At 44.6% G+C, this 15,236-nt stretch overlaps 1 protein-coding gene across 2 annotated transcripts in view; it reads right to left on the bottom strand.

The window, feature by feature from the left end:
• The window catches only part of Racgap1 (Rac GTPase activating protein 1), a 29,264-nt gene extending 17,046 nt beyond the window's left edge, over positions 1–12,218 (bottom strand). Inside the window, exons 1-4 of one of the 2 annotated variants that reach the window (XM_055627023.1) lie at positions 12,130–12,218; positions 3,839–3,927; positions 1,563–1,768; positions 224–360 (exon numbers count right to left, since the gene is read on the bottom strand). In XM_055627023.1, the coding sequence (XP_055482998.1) occupies positions 224–360; positions 1,563–1,768; positions 3,839–3,923 (428 nt within the window). In that variant the 5' untranslated portion in view covers positions 3,924–3,927; positions 12,130–12,218. The remainder of the gene's footprint in view (positions 1–223; positions 361–1,562; positions 1,769–3,838; positions 3,928–12,129) is intronic. The other variant, XM_055627024.1, reaches the window with a different exon arrangement.
• Between the last annotated feature and the right edge of the window lie 3,018 nt (positions 12,219–15,236).

Genomic DNA, 15,236 nt, shown 5'->3' with positions numbered 1-15,236 from the left:
AATTGTACCCACAGTGAAACAACATCCTAAGGAAAGCTTAGAAAATAATGAAAGCAAATGGGGGAGGGGTCGCTCATCAGCTCTCCCTCCCAACGCCCTCCGCTAGGGCTCTGTCTGCTTTGTTCAGCACACACCCCGGAAGCAGTGTATTTCCGAGGTCAGATAGCGGGGTTTTGGCAGCTGGGCCGCCTGTGATCAGATAACAGCAGATGCAGTCTCCCACCTATTGTTGCCAGCGTTGCCACTGGATGCTTGGCCGCGGTTGAGAAAAGCCAGAGCTGACTTTTGTTCCTCGCTCAGCTGAATACTGCCAGATGTGTCACACATGAGTATATCTCGAATCAGCTGAATCTGTTGTTCCTACAGACCGAAGCACAGTAAAACACCACACTAGCCAGGAAAGAAAACTTCAGCTCAAATTTATGGGACAGGCAGAAGACATTAAAATACAACATTATGCAAATGGGACTTCAGGAAGGCATAACAACAGAATATTAATTCACATCAAGCCGAGACTGTGGCTGGTTTCTGATGAGTAAAATCAACTCCAAATAGTGGGGTCTCTGCTCTAACACTTCTAGATCAAACTGGTAATCCAAGGAAACTGATACAGAATGAGAGTTCTAAAATAGATTTCACATAGCAAAAATGTTTCAAGTGTCATTTTTATCAGAACAATTATTGGCTTCTTTTCTGGACCGAAGCAGTCACATGTTTTTCTAAATGATTGAACAAAATGCATTAAGAGATACAAGGCTGTAATGCAGACGGTGTGGGCTTACTGAGGCATCTACCACTGAGCTAAGATGGATTAATCCTCTGCAGTAAAGCTCGCTACTGCACCATGACCCATCCTGACACATCAAAATAACAGTGCTGTGTGCCAGTCACATGCTTGACTCTCTGACTACATCTAGCCCTTTGCCCCGAGCTAGAGAGCGGTGATGAAGAATCAGAGTTGCCCCGCCTGCATCAAAGACAGAGGGTCAATCCCACCAACTCATCAGAGGACAGTACCCTTGGCATTTATAATAACAATATAGGCTAGGCATAGGTGGCATATACCACTAAGTCCAGTATTCTGGAAGCAGAGGCAGGAGGATCACCCGTAAGTTTGAGACCATCAGCGATTATATAGTAGAATCTTGTGACTGACACACACATACACACCTCTGCAGAATAGCAAATAAATTATGTTTGACAAGTATTCTAGAAGTTTGTTATTAATCTCCCTTATTTTAATTCTAAAAAAAAAAAGAAAGAAAGAGAATAAGTGCTGGAGTCCAGGACCTTGTACATTCCAGGCAAGCATTTTACCAACTGTACTACATCCTTAGCTGCTTTGTTTGAATTCTTTAAATTCTTATTTGAAATCTGTCTAGTGAGAAACAGTTTCAAGTCTAAAGGAGAAAATAAAATTTAATTTAAAGCTAAAAAATAGAGGCCACAGGCTTCAATCTTATCTCAATCACAGGCAAAATGTCAAAGAATTCCTTATGCAGAAAGAAAAACATTATCAATGCCTCCCTACCCCATCACCAATCTAAGGTGCAAATACACACCAGCTTCGCACACTCAGCCTCAGCCCGCTGTCTCCGTTTGATCTCCACGTCCACTTGATTTCGTGCGTGTTTCAGCTTAACGTCCAGAGCTCTCTGCCCAGTCTCTGCTTTCAACAACAGATCTTTGAATTTTTCCAGCTCCTGGTTGGTTCTTTGATACTTTTTCCGGAAATCCTCGAAGTCCTTCGCAAGGTGCATGAATTCAACTAAAGACAGGTAACAACTTCAATAATCCAAGTAGCAAAAGTACAGCTGTTCAAATAACAGGTTCTACAATTAGCTTCACCCCAAATATCAAGTCTTGCTGATCAAACATAGCTGAAAATGACCAGGAACAAACCCTGTTTTGTCACTCTGAACAAAAGCTTAGCAGGAAGCAATTCCTGATTTAATAGGCGTAGCCAGGTCATCTACTATGGAGAATGTAGTCCCACTCACTAGTCACCTGGCTCCAGATGTCACCAACACCTAAAGCTCCTGAACAGAAAGCAATCAAAGAGGGACACCTTTGGGGCAGCTGTTACGCACCAGGACAGCCACATGAAACAAAAACAGCCTCCTTTATAGTCACACAAGGCTGAACCAAGTTAAACAGCAAATTCAGGTATAACTGCTGCAATATGTCCTAGTTGGTGTAGATTAATATCATAGATATCTAAGGCCTGTAATTCCATTCAGTGATAATTATTCAAATATTGATTAGAAAGTAAAGAGCCAGTTGCTTTTGCTGTTTAAAAATGCCCTGAAGGATAAGTAAACACTCCAGTGTAAAAGCAGAAATGATCACACTAGCTCTTGGAATGGGGAATCTGTTGAAATGTCTACAAACACAACAGAACTCCTCCTAAGCAGCATGAAGCAGCTCAAAGGAAGTCAGCCCTGGCGGCACGCATCTTATCCCCTGCTTTGGTGAAGACTTCCCTGCAGTGCATGACTGTCTACAGTTCCCAAGTTAACCTCAACCTATCTCTAAGCATCTCTCTCTATCAACATCACATAGGATGAAACTAAGCCACATTCGTGTAAAGCTAGATTTATGTGAATTAAGGTACTGAGGGTATTTTTGCTATACAAATTTACCATGTATAGAAATACACAACATACAAGCAATTTTCATGTGACTAAACCTTCAACTTAGTATACCAATTCAATCAAAAAAAACTGAGCCACGCACGTGGTGCTGCATGCCTTTAATCAGAGCACTTGGGAGGCAGAGATAGTTGGATCTTTGTGAGTTTAAGGCCAGCTTAGTCTCCAGAATAAGTTTCAGGACAGCCAGGGCTACCTAAAGAAACCCTATCTCAAAGAGAGAGAAAGAGAGAGTGAGAGAGACTGAGTCATAAGGGGACTTATATTAGCAGCAGACCAATTTTAGCAAAACAGAATAGTATGAAAGTTATCTTAGGCAAAGTAAATATCAAGTATCAAAAATTAGAGTTGGAGAGAGGGCTCAAGGGTTAGGAGCACTGGCTGTTCTTCCTGTAGACCCAGTTCAATTCCCAGCATCTATTCAGCAGCTTACAACCGTCTGTAACTCCAGTAACAGGGGCTCCAATACCCTCACAGAGACATAAGATGCAGGCAAAACACCAATGCACATAAAATTTTAATTTTTTTTTTTTAAGAAAAAAATCAAAAATTAAACCAAGATGTGGTGGTGCACACCTTTAGTCCCAGCACTTGGGGACTAAAGGTAGAGGCAGAAAGATCTCTGTAATTTTGAGGCCAGCCTGGTCTACATAGTGAGTTCCAGGGCCAACAGAACTTGGAGGGCTGCAGCAGGAAGAACAAAGCTTTAAGCTAGCCTGGGCTACTTAGTGAGCTAGAGGCCAGCCTGTCTGGAAGCATCAAGAACAGGGGTGCGTGAGGTGGCTTTATGCTTGTAGTCAGGAGGCTGAGGCAAGAGGATTTCCGTGACTCCAACTGAGACCAATCCTCTTAAAAAAAGAAAATAAAAAACCAACATGCTTGGAAATCCAGATTTTCCCCAGTCCCTGAAATAAGTGTGCGTGCTCGCACACACACACTCATGCACAGGATTTTTTAAAAGTAACTATAGAATAAATTTTAATAGCCTTTTGAAGTGAGTGCTCAGTAAGCTTTGGCCATGAGTAGCCATCACTTCCTTTCTAGGCAACCTAAAAAAACACCAACTTCCACACTCCAATACACTTTCGCATTATAACACACCAAAGCGGAGTGTGGTGGTTTCCTTTTTATTTCATCTCCTCCGTGCTCCCTCCCCATCCTCCACGGACCAGCTCAGAATGACTTACTGCTTTCATTTCCTTCACTGATAATCTCCAACCGGCGCACAAGCTGCTCAAACAGAGTCCACAAATTCACCATTGTAGAATCCATCTTTCTGCCAAGAAATCAAATATACATTAGGGAAGCTGCCTTTTCCCCCTTGCAAAAGATTCAATACCAATCTAGTAAACCCATCGGTGACCAACGCCTGCACTCTCCTACTCCAAACCACCATTACAAGAATCTCAAGCCAACAATTTTGTGTGATCTTAATTTATATTAAAAGGTTATTTTTTGTTTTGTTTCTTTTTTTTTGCTTTTCTTGCTCAATCTTTGGTTGATTTAAGAGATCTGCCTGCATGGGGATTAAAGGCGTGTACCATCACACCAGGCTGACTGTTTATTTTTTGAGACAAGATCTTTACTACATTGCTTCAGGTGGCCTTAAACTTCCTGCCTTGGCCTTCCAAATGCTGGGATTACAAGAATGTGCCAGACCAAAGTTGCAATAAGATTCACTTATGAAGCCAGGCTGTGGTGGCTCACACCTTTAATCCCAGTAGTTGGAAAGCAGAGGCAGGTCATTCTCTCTGAGTTCCAGGCCAGCCTGGTCTACAAAGTAAGTCCAGACAAGGCTACACAGAGAAACCCTGTATCAAAAAACAAACAAAAGATTCACTTTTGAACTAGAAAACCAGTGGAAAGCACTGATGACATGCCCCTCCCTGTCTACACCAATCCCACTCCTTACAACAGGGTTAGTGCTAACTCCTTTCAGTAAGAATGAACATGTCAGAGGATTAGAAACAACAGCACAAATGTGGTTCTTCAAATCTAATAACATTGTTTTTGCTACTTTAATCTTTCTGACTTTAAAAACCTATAACGTAACTTAAAATATGTATTTTTAATTTTACTTTTGGCTAACATCCTGTCACAACTGTCTCTTAAAAGGCAGGGCATGGTCAGCACATTTCCCACCAATGGCACAGGTGACACCACAGTGGTGAAGTGGGGAAACTGCCAGCTCAGCAGCACAAGAATTATTCTGTAGTGCGGGGTTCTCCTGGACTGCACGCAGGACTGTGTCTAATAAATTTATACCAAGTATAGGCGGTGGATCACGTCCTCCCACTCTGGCAGCAGAGACAATGCACCACCTTCACAGGACAAGGGCAAAGGGAAAACCATTTGCTAGTGTGCTCTGTATAGGGAATTTCAGACTCTGTGTTTCCCCCCAAAGACCACCTAATATTGCATTAAAAACTCAGGCCTTCCAGGCAGCTCTGTTTCACACAGACTTCAACCAAGAATGGGTTAGGAAAATAAGGTTTTTACTGAGAAGTCAAGAAAGACATTTACTAGATGTGACAAAAAATATTAAGATAAGATGGTCAGATTTCACTTAAAAATAAAATATTCTTAGAAACACAATAGAGGATGCTCATGCTCTTCTCACCCCTGATGCTCTGTCTAGGCCGTTATTTTACGTCTCTAAACAACAGCTTCAGAACTCTATTTTGAATTTTTTAGTGATTTTGTAAATGTTTTTAAGATTGTACCACAAGCTATGACACTAAAAAAATAGAAAAAGGAAAAGAACAAACAAGCCAAACCCCACAAAGAACAAAGGAATTATGAGCATAAAACTATTCTCTATTAAACACTACAGAAATGTTCATTTGTACTCATGCAGCAACTGCTGTCATAACAAATAAAATAAAATAAAGTAAAGTAAAATAAAATAAATTCTATCAGTCTCCAGATTGTCTGCAGCACAACCTGAATAAGGGCTGGAAACCATGCTCTGCAAACGCCAGTGTGTCTGGTTGCAAGCAACTGGCCATGGCAAGCTGCTAAGCAACCAAACTAGCTGACTTATCACAAACATCTTCCTCCACAGTAGAACAAAGTAGACTGCCATCAAGGCCAACAGGAAGATATGTGGAGAGGTGCGTGGACTTAACAAAACCCAGAAAGGTGCTGCAGAACAGAACAGGTTCAATTCAAACGATGACTTCCTTTGGCTCCAGTAAAAATGGAGGCTACTAGTCAGCAGCTTTAACATGGGATACTGATCTACCTCAACGTCATAAGTAAAGCCTGTTTCTTCTACCTCAACATCAGAAGTGTATCCAGCAATTCAGAACAAAAAAACTTCTGCTACAGGACTCAGACAAGCAGTTTCTGCGGCAACTCTGGTGAAGAAGGGGGAGGGTTTTTTCTTGATTTTGAGACCTGTCCTGGAACCCAGGATCTACATGCTTGCCTCTAGAATTAAAGGTGTACGACACTACAGCAGGCAAAAACAGTATTTTCAAGCAAGTGTGGCACTTTGTGCTGCCAGCAGGAGGGCCACAAGCGGTCAGGGAGCTACGTGGCAAGGCCTTGTCTCAAGATACAGCCTTTAAAAATGTAGTATATACTGACACTAAGACCAACCTGACTCCCTCTATGATTTGTCTGTACCACTCCAAAGTGAATTTCCTTGCAGCATGACTAGGATGCTAAGGGACTAGCGTGCCCTTGAAAAAGGACCTGAAGGAACTAGGTGGTCCTATTGCTCTTCTGCCACATGAGGTCACAAAAAGGCATCATTATGGAAACAAAAGAAATCCTTCCCAAGCAATCTTAAATCTTGGACTTTCTAAACTCTAAGAAATAGTGCCTATGGGGAGGTGAAGAGGCTGAGAGAGAGCGCACCATTATCCATGATGTACTTGCTGCGCAAGCATGAGGACCAGGTCTGCCCCAGCACCCAGAGCTCAGATAAGAACCCTCCACACAAGTTTAAGAATCCAGGTCAACCCCACAGACTGACAGGATGACTACCAGAAGTTACCCTCTGACCAACACATGCATGCCACGTCAGCCGTCACGTGCACACTGCCTACAACATACACACTGTAAAAAGAGAAATAAATTCTAAGCTAAGCAGATGATGTGCACTTATCATCTTAGCACGGGGAAGCAATCAAAGGATCCTTAGCGATCCCCTCAGGTCTCAATGAGACTTGTCTCAAAAACATGACATGGTGATGCATGCCTTTCGCTCCACTGTTTAATCCCAGCACTAGGGAGGCAGAGGCAGTCAGGCCTCTGTGAGTTAAGGCCAGCCTGGGATACAGAGTAAGACTGTCTCAAAAAAAGCAAAAAGCCCAAGGCACACAGCTCCCCAGGAACACCACTGGAGGCTGGCCTGGTCCCAGTTTAAGGTATTTTGTTACAGTAGCAGGAATAAGAACAGAATCCTCCCCCTTTCTCAAGCTTCTTAGTTCATCATTAGTCTGGTTTGTTTGTGTACTCCAAAGAGTAAGGGTTAGAAGTTGGTTTGCTGTGGCTTTGTTGTGCTATTTTCTTTTGAGGAAAGAGCTGTTCTGAAACAGTTAAAGCCATGACACTCCTACATCAGCCTCCCAACTGCTAAGATTAAAAGGTATGAACCCCTCTGCCCAGCTGAAGAAAACCACCTCTTAAAAACAAACCTGATTCCAAAAGCACAGACTGTGCACGAGCCCCTGTACCACAGCAGCCGCTGTACAGAGTCACACTAGGTTATTTTAAATCCTAATGCTCTGTTGTATGCAGAGAGGCATCTTTTCTGTCAGTGTTTCATGGTTTTACCAGCAGACCAGGTCTCCTTCCCAGTGCCAAGCATTATCTAAATTAAACCCCCAAATTCTCTGAATTTATCAAACTACTCTGCTCTAGCCACTGCCCTGTGCACCAGTTTTTCTCTCTACCCCTAGTCTGGCTAACTAAAGTGCTTGGACACTCTAAATGCTAAACTTGTCTATTATTCTTCCCTTCCCCTTCATATACATCAACTATCCTATTGACTCCCAGTTTTTTGCTATTGTTTTTTTTGAGACAGAGTCTCACTATGTAGCCTATGCTAGCCTGGAACTTGCTGTGACTGCCTCTGCCTCCTTAGGGCCGAGACTAGAGGTGTGCACCACGAGGCCTGGCTCTGATTCCCAATTTTTATCTCCCTATTTTCTTTATCCTTTTAGCCATTCAGTTCCAAATTTCAGAAATATCTTTGATTTCCCTTCTCTGCAAGAATAACCAACAACTGTGGACTTTTCTCATATATGTATTAGAGTCTCCTCATCCCATGCAGTTGTCACTGCTCAATCCAACTGACTTTCTACCTTACCTGTCTTTCCTGCCTCCACTGTCCCCAACCCATCCCCTGCTACTCTTTTTTTTTTTTTTTAATCCCTGCTACTCTTATCTGTTGCTATTCAGACCAGTCAAATGCCCTTCACTCTAATTTAATTTTACTAAATTTGAGGGCAGGAATCTTGCATCTGATACTATGGTGTTAAATACAAACTCAGTATTTAACACGATGTCTAGACACAAATAGATGCACAAACAATACTTCTGTCATGCCACCTTGATATCATTATGTAATATAGAGGACAGCCTACAAGACCTAGACCTTATGCATGCAGATGGGTTTACCTTTTAAGTAACTGCTAAGACTGACTATAGATGGTCACAGAATTTTCACAGAAAATTCAAAATATAGATGAAATTATACAATACATAATCTGAACCTTATAAAAAATACAGCTTAATAAACATGAAGTTGGTCTTTGTGGGTTTTTTGGGGTCTGAAAGCTGTTAATTAGATTCTGGAAGAGTGATTCTCAACTCTAGTAATTTTCCCTAAGTAGTCTAGACTGTCTTCACATGAGGCACCATGAAATTCAGAAGCCTGGGCCATTTTTTAAATAGTGCTACATATTATTTAATATATGCCTTTGCTGTGAATTGAGTACTAAACCTGACATTTCACATTTTTCTTCATGTGAATCTAATTAACTAAGCTGCCATTTTACAACTTAAAGAATCAGAAACCTGAGATGACTAAATGCTGAGCATACAATGAAATGCATGTGTCTATTTTCTTTCCACCCTAACACACTAAAATGTCATAAAAATATCCACTCTATATGCTGCAGATTTTCTCAGACACCTGCAAACCATAAGAGCCACACAAAGCAGAGCCATGTGTGTCTGTGTGTGAACACAGATGTCAGCTAGAATCCAGACCTCCCCCCCCCCAAAAGAGACTGCAAACTTCTGACCTGTCAAACAAGCTGTTCTTGATGAGGCTCTTGCTTCTGAGGAAAGCTCATTTTCCCCCTCTCATATAGGTTTACATAGGAGAATCAAAACATAATACCTGTAAAATATACTCCTCTTTATATGCTGGGGGTTTGTATATTTTTACAGAGTATATTTGTATATTCTACAGAAGTGACTCTCAGGAATTATTTACAGGTGACAAAAATACCTCTGCTCAACACTAATTCTCACTATCTCAGCCAAATTGAACCCCGAGAGCGAGAACATCCTTTTCAGTGTCAATTGGGAATGGCTTTAATTTTCCTGCTGGGCCACATTTTCATTCTGTCTATTTCCTCCCTCTTTATTATTTAGCTTCATGGCTAGGCGAAGCACTAATGTAATAGGAACAGCCGTGTTGCACAGTGCTGCTCTCGGCTGTAAAGCAGCTGTCACTTCCCACAGCAGAGGCAGCCCCTGTGTGGCACAAGGAAATCAGTTTATAGAGCGTTTTAAACAGAAAGGTGGCCAGAACCTCCACTGTTATTGATGGGGAGGCCCAGAGGTGGAGAAGTCACTGTGTTACATTCCCAATCTGTGAGTATCCCTAAGGGAGCAATTTGGAGACACCAGGAAAAAGAGCCTCAGCTTGCTATGATTGCTTTGAGCCACCAATTTAATTTCAATCACCCAGCAAAAAGACAGACAGTCCTTCAGAACAACAGACTATTACAGATCTTACTGCAGGGTATCCTGGGAAAAGCATCTATACTCGTCCTACAAACAACATTATTAAGAAAACTATATATCAGGTTTTTAAGATGCATCAAGAGTGTTATATAGCGTAAGACAAAGCAATAACAGATTGCTTGATTTTTTTTTTTCCAGCAAAGTGTTTTAATGAAAAACATTACTATATGCATTGCTGTTCTAGAGATTCCTAAGAAATTAACAATGTAGGTTTCCTGCTGCTAAGGAAAAACTCTCCAAAGACAAGCTCAACACTAGGATGCTTTCACTCAAAAGCACTCAAGAACAACTCATGTCCTTAAATGTCCAGCTTCCACTCAGTATCAGAGGCCCCATCCAAGTGGCAGAACTCCAACATGAGACCAAATGTTCCCAAGAGCAAACCAACTGCAGAAAGAGTGACCAGGATGCCCTCAGCTCAACGTGAGTGAAGACCAAAGCAAGGGGAGAGAAAACTGGACTATGACGTTTTAAGCTCAGCACACTGGCGTTGTTTCCTGCTAGGCCTTCCGGAGCTTCTTTAATGGTACTGAAGCCTTTTCCTAATGATTCCAATCAACTCAGGCAGACATGAAATGTCACACTGTCTCACAATGTGAATATATGTTGGGGGAGGAGGGTAACAACACCAGCCTTTAACTGGTGAAAGAAAAACCTCATCACTCTAAGCCACACCCTTTGCCCATCATACTACACCAGAGCTCTGCTGCAGGGCACACCCATTCATTATTTATTTGTTTGTTTGTTTGTTTATCATTGTTTCCATTAAGCAAGAACTAAAGAGGTGATGGGCTACTACTGGTCTAACCATTCACTTTGGATTTAGGATTTTGGATTTAGTTTTTCAGTTATCCTCTGCCTGCAGTCTCTGGCATGATCTGTCATGCCATCCCGTCCAGGATCTCTCTTGCCCGCCCCAGGAATCTTCACTTATTTCTCAGTTTCTACTAACCACCCTTTTTAAATTGCAGCCTTTTCTGAAACACCTGGTTTCTTTTGCTCCAGATCACTTGTCTCTGCCTAATATATTTCCTTAGTTTACTGTCTGGAAAGCAGATTCTGTCTGTCCTATTGGTTGCAGAGCCACTGTTGTCTAGAACACCACCCAGTGCCTGGTAGGTGACCTGACAGTAACTGAATGGGTAAGCCTCCGCATAAACCAGTATTCCTCAGGTCTGCAAGGACAGTCCTTGGAACAGGTTTTAAATTAATATATCATGGTATAAAAGCCTTATGTTTTTGATAAATACTGCCAAAATATTTTCTTAAACAACTGTAGTAACTGAACATGGTGGCATGTGCCTCTGTAAGCTCAGCTACTCTGGCTCCTGAGGCAGGGCAATCCTCATCTGGCTAGCCAACAAGACTTTGCCAACAAGACTTTCCCAGGGGACTAAAAAGCCAATGTTAGGAATTCTACTTAAAGAAGCCTGTAGTTGTGGTGGCCTGTAGCTTAGCTGATACCATGCTTGCCTCGTACGACTGAGAAGCCCCTGGCTTCTGTCCTCAACACAGCAAATCCTGAGAACGGTGGACCACACTTTCGATCTCCAAATTATCCTGTAAAGCCTGTGCTCCAGCACTCTGGAGAGAGGAGAATCAGAAGTCCAAGGTTAGCCTTGGCTACAAGAGGCCGAGCTGGGCCACATTAAGACACTGTCACACACACTCACGGTGTGCAGTTTAGGAGCGATAGAACTTGAAAAGCTCATCGGTGACTCCAGTAATCCTCCAGTTCACTACTGGGAGTATCACAGTGTGTCTCTCCCTCTCTTTCTTTTTTCAGGCACAAAAACAAAAGCTCTCATCCCAAGGGAAATGAGTGTTCCTTCTTGAGCCAAATATAAGTGACCCCGGCCCTGGAACATGAATCCAGGTTACCCAAATACCATGTTCTGATATAATCAGTCTCATTAAGTTTTATAGTTAAGAACAAAAGAAAGTCACAAGTCAAGGAACTCTTAAAAACGCTCTGGTGGGCACTTCACGCAGGTTTCTGACGTTCCCAGATAACAGGGTTAGCATTTCTGGTGGTGGAATATGCTATTATATATTAATATATCCCAATGGGTTTCACGTGCTAGCCACAGGACGGTAGGTCAGTGACAGAGTTAGGCGATAAATTATTATTAAAAGGAGGACTACAAATCACACGAGGTGGGCTCCGAATCTGCAACATTCCAACTCTCCACACTGAGGGCCGTTCTAATTAGCCTTGTGGGAGAGACAGCCTAGAAGGGGGAGGCCGCCCAGGTTCCTCAGACACCTGACTTCTCCCTCAGTGAGGCCGGTTCCTCACAGAAGCGTAGGAGGGGGCTCTCTCCCAGCCGCTCCCACGCTCGGCGCCGAAGTTGGCGAAGACCACCGTGGGGGCGCCACACCCGCCCGCGCCCGGCCACGCCTCAAAGGACGCCCCTGACTTTGGACGGAACGCCACGCCGAGAGCAGCCCCCTCCCGCCGCCGCTCGCGGCCTTCCCGCCGGCTTACCGAGGCTCCCGGCCCCGCGCACACGCAGCCGGGTTCGGCCCGCGGCGCTCACTCCGCAGCCGACGCGCCCCAGGACGGCTGCTGTCCACCAGCTGCGCGCTTCACTAACGGCAGTGAGCAACCGCGCCGCCAGATCCGGTTCAAAATCGCGCACCAGCCAATCACAGAGGACCTCGCCCTGGCTACCGCGCACGCGCCTGGGCCAGGGGGCGGGCGCAAATGCAAAGTGAACATGCGCATTACGATCGGGAGACGCCGAAAGGCGGCCATTTTGACTAAGGTCACAGTTTGGGTGGGGGCATTGTGGGGCGTACTGGGTGTTTTGTGGTCCGTGTAGGACCCCCTCCTCCGCCTCCGGCTCCCTTTCCTGCAATTATTCTAATGACCTGTTGACTAATTGCGTATTATTATTGCCTCCCTGTTTCCCCAGGCAGCCAAATAGGGCTCTTGGAAATTAATAACTGAATAGTTTCGGGTCTCACTGTAGAATAGGAAGAATTCCAAAAGGAGACAGAGCAGCGATCATTATAACCATATTTACGGAGCTATAATTATCCCTTCATTCATTCACGCATTCATTCAGACTTTTATTTGATGCACAGTAAGTATGCCAACTTCATAGCAAGCGCTGTGCTAGGAACCAGAAAAAATATAGATCATGTGGTCTCTGCTTTCCAGTAGCTATGAATGGGGGAGACAGCGCAAGGAAACAAACAGAAATACAAAATGAAGTGTTATAATTCCGCTTAATAAATGTCACTTAAAATTTGGCATTGTGCTGGTACAGAGGCTTTGAAACTTTTAAAGATCCGGACCCAATATTAGAAATGTGCTCTACACTGCACAGTATCAGTGAACTATTCATCCTTAATCTATTGGTGGACTCTCAATTTTTCTATTCTTTGTTTGTTATTTCTCTCTGTGTTGGAGCCACTTTCTTCCTGAATTTACTAATCAATGAGGAGTGGCTACCAGCACCTTGACAAAACCCTGGCTAGCTAGAGCATAGTGGAAACAGTGTGCTAGGCACTGTGCTAGCACAAGTCTTTATTCCTAGAACTTCGGAGGCAGAGGCAGGTGGTTCTCTGTAAGTTCAAGGCCAGCCTGGTCTACATAGTGGGCTCCAGGCTAGCCCACCTCTCACTACTGAAATCAGCCTGGTCTGCTTCAGTAATCCAACTACCAAGGAAACTGTACCCTTTTTGAACTCTTTAAAACTGTGGTATTTTAAAAGGCACTTCTGTGTGGGTGTGGTGGCACACACCCATAATTCCAGCACTTGGGAAGTAGAGGCTGAGAGATCAAGACCAGCCTCTGCTATTTATTGAACTCCAGACCAGCCTAAAACAAACAAAAGAGCTGATCTAACCATGCCTCTTCCCTGCTGAAAACTGTTAATCACTTCACCTCTCCTCCCTAAAAAAGCCATTTATCCAATGAGGGTTTATCTCATTGGATCATTCAGAGGAATGTCTCAGACATCTTTGTGAGACTCATGTCCCAGTACAAAGTGAGTACTCAGTAAATGCCCCTTGCCTTGCTCGCCTGGCCACCAGCTTCCGCAGGACAGCAGTAGCGCTCCGTTGATTAACGGCTACAGTTTCCAGCGTAAGCAGCCCCAGTAAAGTCATTCAAGTGCGGGTGAGTTCAGCTCAACCAGAGGGTGGCAGCATGCCACCCCACCACGCAAACAACTTATTCCAAATGGTGCAGGGGGCCCCGGGAGAGAGGGCCCGGGACGGACAGCCTGTCCTCCTACACCTCCACCCGAACCAAGCGCCACCCCGCTCAACTCCTTCTGCCTGCTGCACCAGCCTGGTGAGAAGAAAAAAAAAAAACAAAAACGCAGAGGGAGGGTGCAGGTACGGAGTCAGGGTACTGCGGGTACAATCCTTTCGCTCCCAAACTGAGTTTTCTGCAGAGGACCGTGCTGGGCTGCAAAGGGAAAAGGAAAGGCTCCGGTTACAGGAAGCCTAGAGTTCGATCCCAGCTCTGCCACTTACTGGAGGCGCTGGCTTTTAACCTGCTTCTTCCATCTCTCCGGCCTCTGGAGACGCAGCGGTCTCGAGTGCCGGAACGCGGGTGTTTTAAGTGTGAAAGGGCTGCCGTGTGCGGGAACGTGCCGTGGTGGGGCGAGTCATTCCTGGCGGAGCAGGGACCCTTGCCGGGCAGCCCCATCCCGCCCTGCCCGAACCCCTCCAGGCCTCGAGCCAGAGATCCGGACATTGGTCTTTTCACTTCGCCCACCCCACCAGTTCCTTCAAGTTTGCTCTGCGCCGGGACTCTTTCCAGAGATGCAAACTGAGCCTCCACTCGATGGTCTCAGCAACCCCTCCTACCCCCAACACACACAATCCAGTAGTGAGCACTCCTGCCCCGGAAAGGCAGTGCGCCCTGCTCAGGAAGGGGCGACAATGCGGCAGAGGCCTGGCCTCTGACAGCGCCAGGCTGTTCCGGGCCTGGACTCTGAATTCAGATGCCTGAGACTGATGTCCAAAGCACGGGCAGACCCCAACCCAGAGGATGGAAAGTGAAACAGGTCAAATGAAAATGGGGGTGCAGGCAGCGTGACTGGAGCACAAGGCCCCGGAAGTCTAGGGACAAGACTGGAAATGATTTTCACAGAGCCTTGTGAGACACCTTAATACCAGGCCAAACTAGCTAAATGTACTTGGTGGGGGCTCTGTTCCTTCACTTCCCTGACACTTGAACGTGTGTGATGGTAGCAATCAATTGTAAAGGCTGTTTGTTGGGGGCATTCAATCAAGCTGTTTACAAAGCTCAACCCAGGGCTAGGCACGCACTGTACTCTAAGAACATCTGCTGGCTTTTGTATTTGGTTTTGTTTGCTTGTTTGTTTTGACAGTTTTACGTAGCCCAGGTTGACCTTGAACTCACCAGGAAGCCAAGAATTATTTGGGACATCCCACCTTAAGCCTTACTGGGCGTGGACCCAGGATCTTTTGGCAAAGAAGTGCTCTACAGAATGAGCCACAGCCCAGACCAGCGGCTATTTATTACTTTGTATCTCCTTGTCTTCCTCTGTCTGATCAGACTTCGGAAAGGCTGAATTTCTCAAATTCCACCTCAGCTATCCTCTGGTGGGA

This window comes from Psammomys obesus, unplaced genomic scaffold, assembly GCF_907164565.1.
Source record: "Psammomys obesus unplaced genomic scaffold, mPsaObe1.curated_primary_1811, whole genome shotgun sequence".
In the NCBI taxonomy this organism is placed as follows: Eukaryota; Metazoa; Chordata; class Mammalia; order Rodentia; family Muridae; genus Psammomys; species Psammomys obesus.
Note: the sequence above shows the minus strand (reverse complement) of the source record. Positions and strands in the feature narration are given on the sequence as shown.